The sequence below is a fragment of the Lepidothrix coronata genome, unplaced genomic scaffold (assembly GCF_001604755.1).
Source record: "Lepidothrix coronata isolate B3197 unplaced genomic scaffold, Lepidothrix_coronata-1.0 Scaffold278, whole genome shotgun sequence".
NCBI lineage: Eukaryota > Metazoa > Chordata > Aves > Passeriformes > Pipridae > Lepidothrix > Lepidothrix coronata.
Genome location: NW_016690458.1, coordinates 161,573 through 178,823, shown reverse-complemented (window position 1 = coordinate 178,823; position 17,251 = coordinate 161,573). Strand labels below are relative to the sequence as shown.

Here is a 17,251-nt window from a genome sequence, read left to right as displayed (position 1 = left end):
CTCCCCCGGCACAGCTTGAGGCTGTTCCCTCCTGCCCTTCCCTGGGCCCTGTGTGCTCTCTGGCACAGGAGGCTGCTCTGGCAGTGGCCGGGATGGATGAGCTGCTCTGCAGGGGCTCAGCAGAGGAGGCAGCAAGGCTGGCAGCTCACTCAAACCAGCTTTTTCACAGGTGACTGAGAACTCTGAGGACTTTTTCTGGGGCCTGACCTCAGAGTTGCACCTGAAGTAAGGGGGAATCCTGCAGGACCACGCCAGGTTCTGTCTGCTGCTGACTGGAAAGGTCAGGCTGTTCCCTGGAACACCTGGTTCTGTTCCACCAGCCCCATTTGCCAGACGTGTGAGGGGTGGTGGGATCCCTGAAGCTGCAAGGCTGTTGTGAGAAGCTCATTAGTGGCTCTGAAATGTGAAGATGCTTATGGATGATGTAGCAGCAATTTAGCAGAGAAATCCATAAGGAAATGAAATGTACTGTCTTCAGTCAGAACTGAGTAGATAAGCAGGCATCTATGTAAATCTTTCAGTGAAAAATAGAGTTGAAGCAGTGATTTCACACACACACACTCCCTTCAGTGCAGAGGCTTATAAACACTTAGGTGAGTAAACATTTACCATCTGACATACACCCAAAGAAAGAATTTTGAAGTTTCCCACAACTTACCACTGCAATCTTCATCTTCTAGTGTAATTTTCTGCGAGTAAATGAAATATGAAGGTGGTGTGAGATCTTTTCATGCATCAATAACCCATTGAAAGGCAGAAGAATAACAGGTAGAAATAAATGCTGTGTTTTCAGAAGGAGGATTGTCTGCTGATCCTGCAGGAATGTAAGCTGGGCTTTGGGTTTATACAAGGAGACAAATCATGAGCTGGCAACTCAGTGTTGATACAAAATTATTCAGGACTGTAGAAGTGAAAGGTGCAGAGGGATCTGGTGAGGGTGAGTAACAGAGCCATCAAGCAGCAGAGAAAATTGTGTCACCAGAAGCAGGGTTTTACGTGGGGCAGAGGTCCCTGAGTGCACGTGCAGCAGCAGGCCCCGCTGGAGCCCTTCAGAGGAGGGAAGGACATTTTGCAGCTCATATGAATTTCCAGAAACACATGCACAGTGCTGGGAAGAGGTCAGAGACCAAACAGAGGATCTTGTAGGAAAGAGACAGAGAACAAAGCAGCCCTCAACTGTGTTGTGCTGTGCCCACCCTGCATGTGCTGCCCAGGGTCCCTCTGAGGCTCATGAGTGTGGCAGGAGGTGACACAGGAGGTGTCACCTGGAGGAGGGAAGAGGGGAGAAGGTCGATGGGCTGAAAGAAACTTTAGGTCACCTGGGGAAAGCAAGAAGAAAATTTCTCACTGTTTTTGGAAGCAGCAGAACTGGAGGCTGCCTGGTTTTGGTGTTGGGCAGCAGGGTCCAGAGCACACTGTCCTGAAGCACAGAATGAAATCGTGAAGGGTCAGCAAAGCAGGGGGTGGTGCAGGTTGGGACCATAGAGAGGCTTAGGAAGAAATGGGACAAATTCTAAGAAGGGAAGTCTGTCTGCTGCTGGTTAATGGTCCAGATGCAGCATTGCCTCAGGGTATTGCCCACCTGCTGTTAGCCAGGAGACTTTGGAAGGGGAAGACTCATTTTTCAGACATCCTGTATCTGTTTTTTATCCTGGTGACAGGTGCAGGCTGCTGGCTCATCCGGCCCTTTGGGCTGCTGAATATGGCATTTCCCACATAAGGAATGGTGATGGAGGAGCATTGCTGGGATGCAGAAGGAGGCACTGGTGGTGTGAGGAAAAGCAGCTAAAACAGTGCTGTAAAATGGGGGTGCCTGGGCAGATCTCAGCCAGGAGAGCAGCACTGCTGGTGCCAAGCCCAGCTGAGCTGCTTGGAGGCACCTCCCCCTGTGCTAAAGAGCACAGTAAGACAGGATCCTGGTCTCAGACCCTGCCTCTGGCTGAGGTCCAAGAGGCCGTGATAGATCAGAAAAGTATCCAGACAACAGCTTCTTCCTGTGCTAAAATACATGTCCCATAGGCAGGTCCTGTTTGATGCATTTTTAAGACATTTTTTGGCAGGAAAGCATTCTAGTCTGTTCCAGAAGGTATGTTCCTGCATGTGTTGGGATTTTAACTTGTTGTAAAAGGAGAGATTCTTTAAGATGCTCTTCACATGTGTTTTTAGGCTGGCATACGGAAAAATATTTTCCCTTGAAAACTGTTTTTCACTGTGTGGGCTGTTAGTAGTTTTCTGTTCCTGAGCTCCTGAGGCTACTGTGGTACCACACGAAATAACAGATCATCTTTGATTTCTCAGATTCATGATGTGCTCACAGAAGTGGAATTGCCTTCAGGATTAGCCCCTTCCAGGTGGTGCAGACAAAGCTGCCTGGCCCTGTACCACGGGGCATGAGCTGGGGCACTGGGGGGTACCTGACCCATGTGTTGGGACACCAGGCCGTGTGTGAAGAGCTCAGTGCCAGGAGCTGGGCACTGGCTGAGCGTTCCAAAAGCACCAGATGGTTGGGGCAGGTTGCTGGTTTGGAAAAGCTGAGGCTAAGTTCTCCTCCTCTCCCACATGAGTCAGCAGCTCACTGTGTGCCTCCTGGCCTCTCCACGTCTCCGCTGTCCATCCCACCTTGCACGTGCCCCGGAGCCGGGAATGCTGTGCCGGGGCAGGGGGCTCCTGCCCTGGGGCAGGGAGGCCTCATGGCCTCTGTGCTCACCAGGGCCAGTGCTGCTCACCCTGTTCCTCAGGGCTCTGCTGCTTTCTTGGCCATTCAGCTCTGTGGGCAGTGTCTCCTTCAGCCTCTTGTGCACGCAGCAAGTCTGTTTTTCAGTTGCCTCACACTTGGTTGGCCTCACGTGTGGCCCCAACAGGCCCCTTTGGGTCAGAGGCTGCAGCTCGGTCGTCACGTTGAGCGGGAGGCCTCACTGCAGAAAGTGCTGGATGTTTTAGGCTGTTCGCAGGACCAGGGAGCTTCCTGGGAAAGTATGAAACAGGCTTCAAGCAAACATGTCTGCTGCCCACACATCAGGCTCTGCAAGACACCAGTTCCTCTGCAAACCTTGTTAAGCTTTTGGGGTGATTATGGGTTTCATGGTCTAATTACAGTGTGAGAAAACATTTCCTATTATTAGTTTTGAATGTGCTGCCTCCTGCATAATTGCTGGGATGCAGAGACAGAGTCCAGCCTTTTTCCCATCCCCTCTGTAAAGGGTGACACCTCGCTTCAGGGTGTGTCTCACATCTGACAGCAGCAGCTGTAACCTGGGATGGTGAAGCACCACAGAGCAGCTCATTGGGATTGTTTGCTTTAGTCCTTAGACATTCTCAGTGTAAATCATGCCTGGGATTAGTAAGATTTTTGCTTACAGTGAATATTTTGCTTTAGATATTCCTGAGAGAGAAATTCTTAAAGCTGGCTTTCCTTCCCATTGCCTGCGGGAGATGGGAGTGCTGTTGTACCTCCTCTGGCGTGGCTCCAGCAGTGGGGAGAGGCTGCTCCAGCTGTGAGGCAGATTGGTGGAGGCAGGGGGTGCTTGTTTCATCATGAGGAGCCAAGGACTGTGGCTTGTCTGATGGCTGAGAGGAGAATGAGGGACAACATATCTCTCACCTTTGGGAATTGTTGCTCTGCTTGGGAAGAGCTTGTCCTCCTGCATTGAGGGGTTTTGAGGACCTCCAAGTTCCCAACCAGCTTACCTAAGCCTTAGGGTGTGTGAAAGGCTGATCTGAAACACGCAGCATCTGACCAGAATGTAGATTTTCAAAGCCACAAGTATTTTGAACTCTGCTGCAAGCTTTGGGCCTGGCAGGGAATCAAATAGGGCAGATCTATTCACTGCTTTCAGCAAAGCAGTTTGGGTTTTACTTGAACAAGAACAAAAGGCCAATGGTTTTGGAAAAACTCTCCCAGCAATCAGTGCTCTGTCATTGCAAACATTTCTCTTGGTGTCACGGGGGGATTAGCTCTGTGAATCCTGCCTGCGCTCGCCCTCAGAGTTCACTGAACCAAGCACAGCCAGAGCAGGCACTCTTGTGGAGGACAGCAGCTTTGGAGGTGCAGTTCCCAGGCTCTGGTGTGTCCCATTTTCCCCATCTCGCAGAGCACCCCTGAGCCCCACAGGACAAGGGTTCGAGGAGGCTGCAGGCAGGAGCATGAGGAAGCCTTCTGCATGTCCTGGGGATGCTGACACCCTGCCACCTCCCCACACCTCTCCCTGTGTCCTGAGGTCACTCTAGGTAGTGGTGCTGCCTCTCTGGCCGCACACAGCTTTCTCTGCTGCTCCTCTCCCACTAGCCAAGGAACTGAAGTTCTTGGATCATAAGCAATTGGTTTATAACCTCCCCTGGCAGAAGGCTGACTGTGTGCTCTGTGGCTTTGGTCTGGGAGGATGTAATTACCTGGCCCTGTGTCTGTGAGGCACTTGCCCTGGCTGTGCCAGCGGGCAGGACTCAGGCGTGTGTGTGCCCAGGCTGTGAACGCTGAGGGGCAGCCGTGCCCTGAGTCAGGACTGGCTCCTGTGAGGGAGGTGGAGATCTGCAGGAGTGGGGCTGGGAGGGGCAGAGCTACGAGCCTTGACCAAGGAGGCCCAAGCCCCGGCTGGCACTGACCCTGCCTGCCATGGGGCTGGGAGGCTTCGCGGCGCTCAGTGCGAGGTTCCAGCAGCCCTGCCCTGCCACACATGGAGAGGGCTGCTTGTGCCAGTCTGAGCTGCTGTGCTGGAGCTCTCTGGAGGGCTCTGGGGTGGTGGGTACATGGTGCTGTGGGCTGACCACTCGTTCCTCTTTCCCTCCAGGTCTGCCCATTAGCACCTATGCCAAGTACTGCTACCGGAAACTCCAGAAAGTGGCCGTCACTGGAGGCAAAAAGGTGAGCAGGGCCCGGGGGCTGCCCGGGGCACTCTGCTGCCTGGGTTCCTGACCACTCACTCCAGGACTCAGGAGGTCACCACTGACCCAGTGCTGGGAGATGCAGACAGAGCGAGTGGGGGAGGTTTGCTCAGGGTGCATCTCCCCATGCACGTCTGGGAGAAGGCTGTGCCCAGGTCCCATCATCCTCCTGGCAGGCAGTGCCTGCCATGCTGGCAGCTGCATGGCTGGGTGCTCCCTGGCCTTGGGGACAGAGACAAACCCAACATGTACTTGTCTCCGGGGTAAGAGGAACTGTCTGTGCAAAGGACGCCCATCACTTGGTTTCTTCAGGTGAGGGAAGATTCTCCCTTTGCCACTGAGAGCTTGCATGGGCTGGGTCTTCCAGCTGGTTTACTGCAGAGTTATTCATTCCCAGTTCAAACAGTCACACAGCAGAGATGTCTGATGTGACTGGGAGCCTCTGTGCTCTGTGTTATCTGAAAATCCTCCTCCCTTCCCTCTGCACGATTCTCTGTGTGGCTGTGAAAGCTGGCAGGTGGCCTCAGCCTGCCCATTCTAGGTCCCTGAGCCAGATCTGGTCATCTTTTATTTCTGCAAATCCCTCTGGGGCCTCCCTGCCATCTGGACTTCGTGTACAGCGAGCAAATAGCTGAAATATCTCGGGAGGGGTGAAGGCTCCTGGTGTCCTGGCAGGGGCAGGACAGGAAGCCTCCAGACACACAGGGCACACAACTGCAGCCCTGGCCACTGCTTCCCCCAAGGGCTTGGTGGGAACTTCCCCCTGTTGTGCCTCCCTCTTGGCTGCAGGGTCACTGCCAAAGGCCATCGTGCTGGGCAGCCTGCCCCCTGTGCCAGCTCTGTCCCCCTGTGCCAGCTCTGTCCCCCTGTGCCAGCTCTGCCCCCTGTGCCAGCTCTGTCCCCCTGTGCCAGCTCTGTCCCCCTGTGCCAGCTCTGCCCCCTGTGCCAGCTCTGTCCCCCTGTGCCAGCTCTGTCCCCCTGTGCCAGCTCTGCACTCCTCCGAACTGCTGCCACCGGAGATTCAAAGCCCCTCTCAAGTGTTGGTGTCTGCCAGAAGGGACAGGTACCACTGTCTGCTTTTCAAAAAGTTTTAGCACTCTGAGAGCAAAGCTTTTGCTGGAGTTGGAAATACCTGGAATTCCCTTCTCCCAAGGGCTGTTTTTCAACTGTCCCTTGGCCAGGCACTCGTCAGGTCACAGATGCCCTCTCCTACCTCCCTGCGGCCGGAGGCAGGCCAGGCTCCATCCTGCCTCCCACAGCAGGTGGAGCAGTCCCCTCACTCTGTGAAACACAGCAACAGAATCCCTGCAGAACCACCCTGAACTCTCCAAAGTGGTCTCCTCTGCTCCTCTTGGGCCTGATGAGTAGAGCAACTCTTGATGTTAGGAAGTGGAGGCTGTAGAACGAGAACCGTGCTGCCAGGAGGCTGGCGAGGTGACCACATGTGTGGGCATTCTTCTCTGTCCTAGTTGCTCTCCGTCTCTAGGTCCCTGATTCCCTGTGTCTGGCTGTGCCACAGCTGCTCTGAGCTCTTCTCTGTCCTCAGGGCCTCCGCAAACCCACGGTGGAGGAGATCACGCACGCCAGGAACGCCATCCTGACCCCGTCGCTCTTCGGCAGCTCCCTGGAGGAGATCATGCTGCGCCAGCAGGACATGTACCCAGGGAACAAGCTGCCCTGGGTGCAGACACAGCTGTCACAGCAGGTCCTGGCCCTGGGAGGGGAACAGACAGAGGGGATTTTCAGGTGAGCTTCTGGGGCACTGTGTTACTTTTGAGCCACCCACATGTCAGTCCTCAAAGCCAAGGAATCAAGATTGACCTCCACATGCTTCCTCTTCCCTGAGAACAGCACTTTGCTGTGGATTGGACAAAATCCAACCTTCCCCAGGTTCAGGAATCACCTCTTGAAGTAGCATTAGCCTGTTTGCATGTGTTAACAGAGGGAACACCTCACCCAAAGGCAAGGCAGTGAGTTCTCATCAGATGCAGCAGTGGTGGTTGGCTGGCTCAGGGAAGGGAGGAGCTCTGGGGTCCTGGCAGAGCACCTCATCCAGTGCAGCTCATCAGCCCTGGTTTTGCACAAGACAGGAGGAGTCGAGAGAGACACAGAATCTGTGTGGTGAACACGGGGCATTCTGCTTGGAGTTTGGTATTTGTTTGGGGGTTTTTGTGTGTGGTTTTGATTTGTATCTAAGATTTGTATTAGTTTTTCAGTAGCTAAACATGGTTTAAGGTAGGCAGCAAAAGGCTCAACTTTGCCTTGTAAGGATTTCTAATGTCTTGGTATATTTAGCCAGAGATGCTGCTCATCTTTGGTCTGAACATGCTGCAGAGAGGCCTGGTAACAGACAGCAATCCCTCATGAGGACAACGAGAGTTGATTCTGACCTAGTGGGAAGGAGACAAGTGTTGCTTCTACCCCGACTTTAAGACTGTGTGTAAAAGCGGGCACCCCCTTCTCTCTGAGGAGCTGCTGCTGTAGCTGCTGCTGGTGCCTGGTCCCTTCTCCCCAAGGCCCCAGGAGCAGCCTGGGAGCCACACCTGGGCAGCTGCCACACCAAGCACATTGCCCAGCTCGCTCTCAAAAGCACCTTTGCTGTGTCTCTGTTTGCAGGATACCTGGTGACATAGATGAAGTGAATGCATTGAAATTGCAGGTGGATCAGTGGAGGATCCCGAGCAGTCTGAGTGACCCCAACATCCCAGGTACAGCAGTGTGGCAGGAGTGTTCTGGCGTGGCTGTGGAGGGGCAGGGGCAGGAGCAGGAGTAGGGGGTGTGCTGCTGCTTGGGGCTGTGTACACAGGCTGGCTGTACTGACTGGGATTTCATGTTGGGCCCTTTCACTGCCTTTCCAAACACTGCCCATAGAGGAAACAGTGGGAATGGGGAAGAACCTCTGGCTCTGGTGCAGTGAGGCTGTGCAAGCTGGGCAGAGCAGTGGGAGTCCTTCAGGTCTCATTGTCCTCTCCTTTAGGCAGCCCCAGAGCTGCTTCCTGGAGGAGCAGGCAGGTAGAAGCCAATGTTTCCCAATAACTGGCTAGTTTGGCTGTCTGAATGTTTCAGAGCCAAGACTGAAATAAGGTGAAGCATCACAAGCACAAAATCCCATCTCTGCTCTCTGTCTCACTGCCAAGTTTGCCCCCAAAGAGGGTGAGGAAGTGACCAGAGCTGTTCTAACGCACCTTCTTTCTGCCCAGCCTCTCTCCTCAAGCTCTGGTATCGGGAGCTGGAGGAGCCTGTGATTCCCCAGCAGTTCTACAAAGAGTGTATCAGCAACTACGAGAACCCCGACGCTGCCGTGGCCGTGGTGCAGCTTTTGCCAGAGCTCAACAGGCTGGTGCTGTGTTACCTCATCCACTTCCTGCAGGTAGGCAGCCCCCACAGCCCTGCTGGCCAGGGGTCTGGGGCAGCTGTGCTGGGCCATTGGCAGGGTTTTAGGACCTCCTATCTGTATTTACAGTGGGCTTCAAGGGAGGGAGCCCTGCTGGCCTTGTCCCTTATGGGAGCAATAAACCCTGCTCCTGATGCTGTAGAGCCCGGGGCCCGTTCCCTGCCTGCCAAGGCTGTCAGCTGTGTCAGAGCACAGTGCTCTCCCCCTGGGCATGCGTGGCTGTTGGGGCACTGTCCTTTAGGCAGGCCCCATCTCTGCTCTCCTTGCTCCTTCGCGTGCCTGTTTGGACTTTGTTGCCCTTTTCTCTTGTTCCAGCTGAATGTCTTCTTGCTCTCTGCAGATCTTTGCTCAGCCGTCAAACGTGGGCAGAACAAAAATGGATGTGAATAACCTGGCCATGGTGATGGCCCCCAACTGCCTGCGCTGCCAGTCCGACGACCCCCGCGTCATCTTCGAGAACACGCGCAAGGAAATGTCCTTCCTCCGCATGCTCATCGTGCACTTGGACACAAGCTTCATCAAAGGGCTGGTCTGAGCCGCTGGCCCCTGGTCCACACATTGCTCTGGGGAGTTGCTGGGTACCCTAAATCTTCTCCCCTCCACGTAGTTTTCTTCCATTGTCCTTGCTGTTGTCACGCCCTGGGTTAGCCCTTGAGCATCTCCCGGCATACGACCACAAGGACTGGACATTCCTGGAAGGCTCGGTTCTGTCAGCACCAGGAAGTCCTTGGACATGCCAGGTCAGGGTCAGCGGTTCCTGGCCTTCCAGTGTGTGTCAGAGAGGGGCAGCCCTCCTCCTGGGAGCCACAAGACTGGTTGCTCAGTGAAAAGGCTGTGACATCTGTGAGGGACTGCTACACGGGGCAACGAGACTCTCCATTTCCCTTCTGGAGGCACAGTTGGCTTCAGGTAGGAGGACATCACTCCTGTGCTGTGGCATGAGCTGGTCCTGGGGGAGATGCTGCCTCACTGGGGATAATCCTCCTGCTATGGGGGCAGCCTGGTTCACCTCTGCAGACTGTCGGCTGGAGGGCTGTGGAGGTGCAGGGGATTTGCTGAGGCAGAAAAGTCCCTCGGGCTGTCGTGGTCAGTGGAAGCACACTGCAGCCCAGGGAGAGGAGGTCTTTGAGCTGCTGCTGCTGGGGGCTGGATGGTCAGACATTCTCTACTTGGGAGCTCTTGCAGGCCAGATCCACAGCATCCCCCTCACCTTCAGAGAGCTGCAGAGGTGTGCAGCAGCACATGGGACCAGCGCTGTGCTGAGCACCCACTCACACCACAGGGCTGGGCACAAAGAGAAGGCCATGCACCTGACAGGTAAACAACCGCTGTGGCATCCTCCCCACAAGGGCCATATCCTCTGCAGGGGTGACCCCAGCAGCCTTGCAGCTCCTTTTTGCTAAGGACAGCATGAGCTGACACCAGCTTTACTGAGAGCATCAGAGCCCACGCTCAGAGCAGTATCTGTGGCTCCAGCACCCCCTTCCTGATAGCACATCCTTCCCAGACTGCTCTGCTGGGGACTGAATACCAGTTTGGTCCCCCTCCTGGTTCAGCCCAGGTCTGAAGAAAGCTGGGAAGACCCCAAAAAGTCAGAAGTGCTCCTGTTCTCTGAGAGCAGCAGCAATGCTGTGTGCTTGTGAAATGCTAGTACTGCCTGTAGTCAGCTGTGGCACTTGTGCTCTTCCCACTGAATTCCCACAGGCATTGCAGAGGGGTTGGGAAGGGAAGGGGAAGGAAAGAGGCAGGTTGAGCAGCTGAGATGTGGTAGAGCCTGAGTGGAGATAGCGTCAGGCAGCAGCTCAGCGTTCTCACAGCTGCTGTTGAACCCATGTGGCTTTCTGTGTGCCACCAGAGGTGAGGCACAGCAAAGACACTGTCCTCTGGAGGCAGCACATGGATCTCTCCGCAGCCTCCAGATGCTATTATATGTTCCTTACCAAACAGCAGATCCTAATTTTGTGGCATCCTAGTGTTACTCTTCCTTTGAGGTGTTTTTCTTGCTGGAGGCTGGTCTGCCACAAAAAGCCAAGTTTTGGGATTACTGGTGCAGTGCTAAGGCTGCCAGGAGTATCCAGGGTTGCATTTGTGTTTCTGCATCCCTCTCCCTTTCCAGTGGGGACCTGGGATCATCCTCTCCAGACTGCAGTGGGGAGCCGAGCCCTGCCAACAGTGAGGTTTAGGGCTGATGCCTGAATGGGTACCCAGTGTGGGCAAGAGGTGCCACATGCAGAGTGCCCCAAGCCTGCTGGCTTGCCTGGGGCTCTGTGTGAGAGGGTTCCCAGAGCCTGTATTCGGATGAGTTTGGATGAAGTCCACAGCAGGAATTCAGTTTGTGCCCAGCTGAAGAAAGGTCATGGTTCCTCTCCATCTACCAGATGCCTCTGTGGTCCTGTGGGCCAGGAAATCCTGCTGCCTTGTCAGGATTAGCTCTGTCAAACACGCCCCCGAAATGTGCCAGCGTGTTTCCCACCCCGGTCCCACGCTCCGACACCGCAGGGCTTGTCTGGCCCTCCTGCAGCGCTGGACAGTGTGTTCCCCAGGGCTGGAGCTTCTGCCCCAGAGGTGCAGACATGAGCAGAGGTTACCAGCTGTGCCACTGTCCCGAGGTCTGTCCTGCCCTGGCCGTGTGGCCTTGCCCTTCTCATGGGGCTGCAGAGCCTGTCCCTGGGCCGGGCCCTGTGGGTGACCCCCGTTGTTCCTTGCACTTCGCTGTAGCAGTCAATCAAACCATAGGCATTTGCTGCTATTACAAATGAATGCTTCTTGCCAGGGCTGTAAAATAGGCTAATAAAGGACACTGGATATTATTTTCTTTGCCAACAGATTTGTAAATACCAATCAGTAAAGTAGCCTCTTCTCTGTTCTAATAGTAATAAATAAAATCTCCATGGTTGTTCTTTTTGTGCACTGGATTTTTTTGTGAATTTCTGAAGCATGATTACATCTGCCTGGAGCTGCATATTTCAGCCTGGATGTCAGTGTCCATGAATAAGATTTTGGAATCAGCATGAAGCAAGCACTTGGAAACCATGCTGTGGGCTGGTTCTGTTGTTCTTAACTCTCAGACAGCTACTAAGGGACACTCAATGAAGCTTGGAAGAGACTGGGTTTAAACAGACGAAAGAAAATACTGCTTTACATAGGATCTTCAGGAGCCTTACAGGGTCATAAAGGTATGAGAGAAGTTTTGGGGCAGTTAGAGCTAAGATGTTCTGTTCATGTCCCTCCTCCAGCAGCTGGGAGTGCTGCAGGTGGGCTGTGGGACGTGACCACACAGGCATCCTCCCCTGCATGGTCTCTGCTGCTGGAGATGGGGTTAGTTGGACTCTTGGGCTGACCTGATGGGGACATTTTTATGTCTGGACTGGAGGATTCTCTCGTTCCTCCATCCGTGCTCCAAGGAGCCGCGGGGAGCAGTCTCTTGGTGCTCCAGACTGGTGCTGGTTCCCACTGCAGTGGGGCTGCGGCACAGGCCTGGCTGTGCTGCTGCAGCCACATGGGGATGAGTTCCTGCCCTGGATCCAGCTGGTGCTCTGGAGGTGGTCACTGTCCTGTCAGCACTGGGAAAAGCGGGTGCACTTCAGGCAAAGCTGCTCTGTCACAGCAGTAAAGATCACCTGTGCTGGCCAAATCACTGGGTCTTCCCAAGGTCTGGCTGGCAGAGGGTGGTGGGCAGCCTGTAGGACAAGTGAGAGCAGAAGGAAGACCAGGAGCATCACAACCTCACACAGCCCTTCCCTATGTACATCTGCTGCCCAATTTCTGAGTGTTCCCCAAAGCTTTGCTTTGAAATGAACTGATTTTGGCCAAATCAGAAAAGCCCACAAACCAAGTGCTTCAGCTCATGCTCTGAGACTCAGGCTTACTCGTGCAGTCCCCTTGGCCTGATAGCTGGATCACTTAAAAAAGCGATGGCCAGAGCAGCAGCTGGGCTTGGAACATGCCTGTGATTTGTTCCGGGCTTCCACCAGCAGTGCAGTTGGACCCTGTGCCAGAGGGTGGCTGGGACACAGCTCACTTGTCTGGCTGTGAGAGGAGGCAACTGCGGCTTGTCCGTGACCTGCTGCCAGTGCTGAAAGGGTGATGTGTCCCAAAGGGGCACCACGCCTGCAGCACTGGCTTTCTGTGGCCAGGTTTTGGTAGCATGGGGGGCTACAGGGGTGGCTTCTGTTAGAAGCTGCCAGAAACTTCCCCCATGTCACCAATGCCAGCTGGCTCCAGGACAGACCCACCGCTGGCCAAGGCCAAGCCCATCAGGAATGACAGTAATGCCTCTGGGTAACTTCTTAAAAGAGAAAGAAGGTTACTGTGCAGAGGAAAAACTGCAACAGGAGAACAACAGAGTGAGAATGTGAACAACTCTGCAGACGCTGAGGTCATTGCAGAAGGAGGGGCAGGAGGTGCTCCAGGCACCGGAGCTGAGGTTCCCCTGCAGCCTGTGCTGCTGCCCACGGTGAGGCAGCTGTGCCCCTGCAGCCCTAGAGGAGCATCGGGGTGCAGAGACCCCCCTGCAGCCCTGGAGGAGCGCACACTGGAGCAGGTGGATGCCCAAAGGAGGCTGTGACCCCATGGGAGGCCCGTGCTGGAGCAGGGTCCTGGCAGGGGCCAGGCAGTGACAGGAGGGGCCTTGTCCCGCCGCTGCCCCAGCGCTGGTTCGATGGTGCGTGGGTGCAGCAGCACAAGCAGCTCGTGGAGGCAGCACCGAGCGGGGGCTGTGCCGGGCAGGGCTCTGGCTCTGGCACACCCGGGGACTGTCTGCAGGACACTCGCCAGCAGGAAGATGGGGAAAGCTGATTTAGCTGCTCAGCGTTGCTGCTTTTAGAGCTCCTGTTTTCCCACAGCATTTGTCAGCCATGGTTAATGGGGGAGAGAACTGGGTGTGGATGCAACTGGGGAAACGGGCTCAGGCAGGATGAGGGGATGGGGAAAAGCATGGGCGTTCAGAGTGAGGTGGACCACAGAGGGGCCCTGCCAGCATTGACTGCTTACAGGTGGCCATGCAGAAAAGCTTTTGGGACACATGGAGTCACTTTTCATTTCTTCTGTGCCTTCCAAAGGAGGGGACTGAGGACTCTGCCCAGGCCACGAAGGTTTGAACCTGCATATCCTGCCCAGGCCTCTGCCTGGACCTTCTGCTGTGTCACCGAGTAAGTGATCCCTTGTTGTCTGAAGTGTTTAGTGTTTACTCCCATAAAGGGAGCTTGTGTCTGAGGGCTGGAGGACTGCATGACCTCAGCTGTAGGGGATAGGGGCTGGCAGGAATTGGGCCCCAAGGCCACGAAGGTGTTCAGAAGCTCAACACTGGTCTGCAAAGCTATGACTTCTCCCAAAGGAGAACTAGTGGGTTATGTCATCTCATCTCCACTTGCAGCCCCATTTCCTCCATCCTTTCTGTGCCATGTCTGGGCCTTTGTTCAGATCACAGGGAAGCGGGGAGACTGGGTAGGTGGTGAGGAAAGTGGAGGGCATGGAGTGGAGGGGGAGCAGGACCCTCTCCTTTGAGGGCAGTGAGCTACTGGATTGCCTCAGCTGTGAGGTTCAGCTTCCCTGAAATGACCTTCCTGCTGGGGAAGACAAGGACACTGCAATTGCAAATGGGAAACACTGTGCTGGGTGTCCCCCAGTGGGTACTATCTCCCCGCTCTCAGGGCAGTTTAGCCAGACTCTAAAGCCCCAGGAACCACAGGAAGGCCTGTAGAGCAGGATCTCCATCATCTGCAAGTAGACAGCCCCATAAAGGATGGGGATGTGAAGGCTCTACAGCCTGCCCCCTTCTCCCAGCTGAATCAGCAGGGATGTGTGGGTGCACTGATGTAGAAGGCCCTGCCTGTTTGTGTGTCTCTCCCAGCCACTCCATGGATGGGGCTGTGCCTGCTCTGGCCAAGGGCACAGACTGAGAGTGGACACTCTTCCCTGGAAACCTGCAGCTGGTTCCCAGCCTCTGGTCTGGGGTGCTCTGGTCGGCAGAGAAGGGGGTGAGAAACTGTCTCAAGGTAGAAAGTAGCCAGATGCGGAGTGCTGCTGTGATGTTGGCATGCTGGCAAGGTGAGTCACTCACCTCCCACCCTGGGAGCAGCCTGGAGGTCAGGCAGATCTGTGGGACCCCCAGCAGCCTCCGACAAGAACAGGTACAAGCAGGATGAAGCACGATGGGGAGCGCTGGACGCAGAAAACTCATGCCTGGCCTGCTGCACGTCGGTGTGGAGGGCAGGGACTCTGCCCAGATGAATGTGTAACCCCCGTGCGGTGCCGGCCCGCATCTCCTCCCCCAGGGCTGTTCCCAGCAGAGCAGGCGCTGCACAGGCTGCAGTGACCCCGCGTGGGCTGCGCGGAGGCAGCCGAGGGCTCCCGCCTCTGGCAGAGGCCCTTGGGCAGGGAAGACAACCCCTGCGGGCACAGAGCCCCCTCCTGTCCCCTGCCACGAGGGCCCAGGGTGGCCGGGCAGGGAGGAGCGGGGGGTCTCGGGCAGAAATTGCTCCCCCGGGTGCTCGCCGGGGCTGCTCCTCGGGGCACTGCCCCTCACGGGAGTGACTGTCTGTGCTGGGCCGTGGGCCAGGGCAGCACGGGCAGTGCCAGCAGAGCTGCTGAGCTCGGGGCCAGCTCTCCCACAGCACTGCTGCACTGAGGCCCTTGAAGGGAGGGAGCTGTAGGACACCCCAGTGGGAACTTCCTCTCTCTTCCTCAGGAATGTCACCTGATCACAGAGCCTGCCCTTGGGTCTCTGCCTGAGCTGGGTCAGCTGTTTCTGTGATGATGGGGACCCTGATCCCAGCCTGTGCACTGACCTCCTCCCCTGACCTGCCTCATCCCTGTGGGATTTTCCAGTGCTCATCTGATCACTGTCACCGTCCCTGCTCTGCTCCCATTTACCGCTGGTCTGGCCTGTGCTGGTCAGGGCAGTGCCCTGCCTGTCCCACTGCCAGCTCAGCTCCCACTGCCAGCTGTCCTGGCACAGCTCCCGCTGACAGCAAATCCTGTGGGGTGCACAACACTGCCCGTGCTGAGCATAAATGAAAACTTTACAGATGAGGCCTGAACAGATTCCCAGAGAAGGCAGAGAAGGCCCCAACCCATTCCTCAACTTGCCTGACAGCAGAGCTTGCCAAGCAAGCCAAAAATGCTGGCTACTCCTTGCCTCCCTACCTCTGATTTCCTGTGAAGTTGTGTCTCAGTGAGACTGAGGCTGCAGAAGGGGATGGGACAGGTTTCAACACGGAAAACCCCCATACACAGTTTGGCCTGGCTCGAAGGAAGCACAAGCAAGCCCTTGGCAGCAAACTCTTTATTGACAAAACAAGGGTGTGGGTCTGTGTTTGCTGTCCGGGGGCTCTTCACCTCTCCTGCCACACACCTTGCTCTCCTCAGATGGGCTGTGGGTGCACAGCTCTGTGCCGTGCTCCGGCACGGGCAGGGGGCTTCGGCCCCGCCGGAGGGACGGGCTGGCGGGAAATCCGGGGGTTTGCCACAGGCCCTTTGCAATCCTGTTGGGTGGTCAGTGCAGCCTCAGGCTCGTTCATCCGCTCTAACACCGAGTCAACAATCCGATCTGCCATGGACCTTATATCCAAAGAGTCAGCTAAGGCAGTTGACTCCAGATTCATTTTTTTCTCCAAGTTCTCCTCCACTGTTGCAAGACCCTCAGGCTCCATGGTTTTGGCACGGCCAGTCCCTTTTACACGCTGCTGTGGTTCTAAGGCAGGCAACTTCACTCCTGTGCTTGCTTCCAGGTTCTGCTGTTCAGATGCTCCAGGGAATCCTGGCTGCAGCTCTCTGTTGGAGTCGTTTCCCCCAGGAAGCTCCAGAATTTCAGTGTGCTCACAAGTAGAGTCTTGTTCAAACTGAGAAGCTACAAAGGTTTGCAAGGTGCAGTGAACACTTTCAACAACTTCTCTGGTGAGTTTGTCAAGGGAAGACTGTGCAGATGCTATGTCCAAAGTGGCTATTTCATTTTCCTTGGATTCGCCTGCTTGGGTGGCTCCTCCATCAACAGGCTGCTCCTTCTGCCTGGCTGCTGCCCCTGGCTCAGGAGCTTTGGACGTGCTGGATGCCAGACGCTCCCCCAAGATCTCCAGCACAGTTGCTACAAGCTCTTTGGCCACCGCTTCCATTTCCTCACGGTGATCTACAGAAGAATCCGAAAGCTCTACTCTCATGCAGCTGCCAAAAAATCTTCCTCTGATCGCCTGCGCAATCCTCCTTAGACAGCTGACACGCTTATCCCCGGTAACCTTCAACCTCTCCAACACTTTTTGCACCACAGTCTCAGCCAGCTCTTCAAGCTTCTGGGCTTCTGTTGATTGCTCAAACAGGCCGCTGGCAGCAGTGTCTGGCTTCCTCTGGGATTGAGCACGAGTGCTCTTCTTGGCACCTTCCTGGCCCAGCCCAGCTCTGGAGTAGATTTGGCCTGATTTGAGGGGAGTCTTCCTGTTCTTGGGCTGAGGTGGGCAAGACGGTTTTTGAGCCTTCAGCCTCTGCTCCGCCTGGCGGGAAGTGTTGGTGGTTCCGGGCCGTTTGGGGCCATGTTTTGATTTGGCCGGGGGTGGCTGAGTCCTTCCCTGAAAGGTGACACCAGGTTGTGGCTGCTGTTGCCTGGACAAGTGCTGAGGCTTCTCACAGGTCCAGGACAGCACTCTGCTTCAGCCAGGCAACGAGGGCAGGAGAGAAGGGCTTCCCTCAGGACTCCATGTGCTTACACATGGCCCTCGTGCCCGTGCCCACCCCAGCATCCCACGCTGCCTCAGCCCCGAGCCGCGCAGTCCTTTCCTCGCCACAAGGCCCGGCCCTCAGCACAGCCCTCACCTCTCGTGCACTAAGCACCTCCCCTGCAAGGAAAGCCCCAGCCTCAGCACCACCCTGTGCCCATGAACACACTGCTTTGCCCACCTCTTTCCGCATCAACATCTGCTCTGAAAACAGCTTATGCCTGGTCAGATAGTCCCTGTACTGATTGAACTCCTTCACAGTGCAAACCACCTA

The 17,251-nt window shown here is 55.5% G+C and overlaps 2 protein-coding genes across 4 annotated transcripts in view; one reads left to right on the top strand and one right to left on the bottom strand.

The window, feature by feature from the left end:
* The window catches only part of LOC108508009 (rho GTPase-activating protein 39-like), a 55,911-nt gene extending 44,724 nt beyond the window's left edge, over nt 1-11,187 (top strand). For all 3 annotated transcript variants that reach the window (XM_017836479.1, XM_017836478.1, XM_017836480.1), the window contains exons 6-10: nt 4,785-4,858; nt 6,425-6,624; nt 7,495-7,586; nt 8,079-8,248; nt 8,613-11,187. In XM_017836479.1, the coding sequence (XP_017691968.1) occupies nt 4,785-4,858; nt 6,425-6,624; nt 7,495-7,586; nt 8,079-8,248; nt 8,613-8,807 (731 nt within the window). In that variant the 3' untranslated portion in view covers nt 8,808-11,187. The remainder of the gene's footprint in view (nt 1-4,784; nt 4,859-6,424; nt 6,625-7,494; nt 7,587-8,078; nt 8,249-8,612) is intronic.
* A 4,341-nt stretch (nt 11,188-15,528) lies between these two features.
* On the bottom strand, nt 15,529-17,244 carry LOC108507996. Its single transcript, XM_017836446.1, has 2 exons — nt 17,159-17,244; nt 15,529-16,830 (listed from the first exon to the last, which is right to left on the bottom strand). Exons 1-2 carry the CDS (start codon nt 17,174-17,176, stop codon nt 15,637-15,639), a joined length of 1,212 nt encoding a protein of 403 aa, XP_017691935.1. The 5' UTR covers nt 17,177-17,244; the 3' UTR covers nt 15,529-15,636.
* Nucleotides 17,245-17,251: the final 7 nt, after the last annotated feature.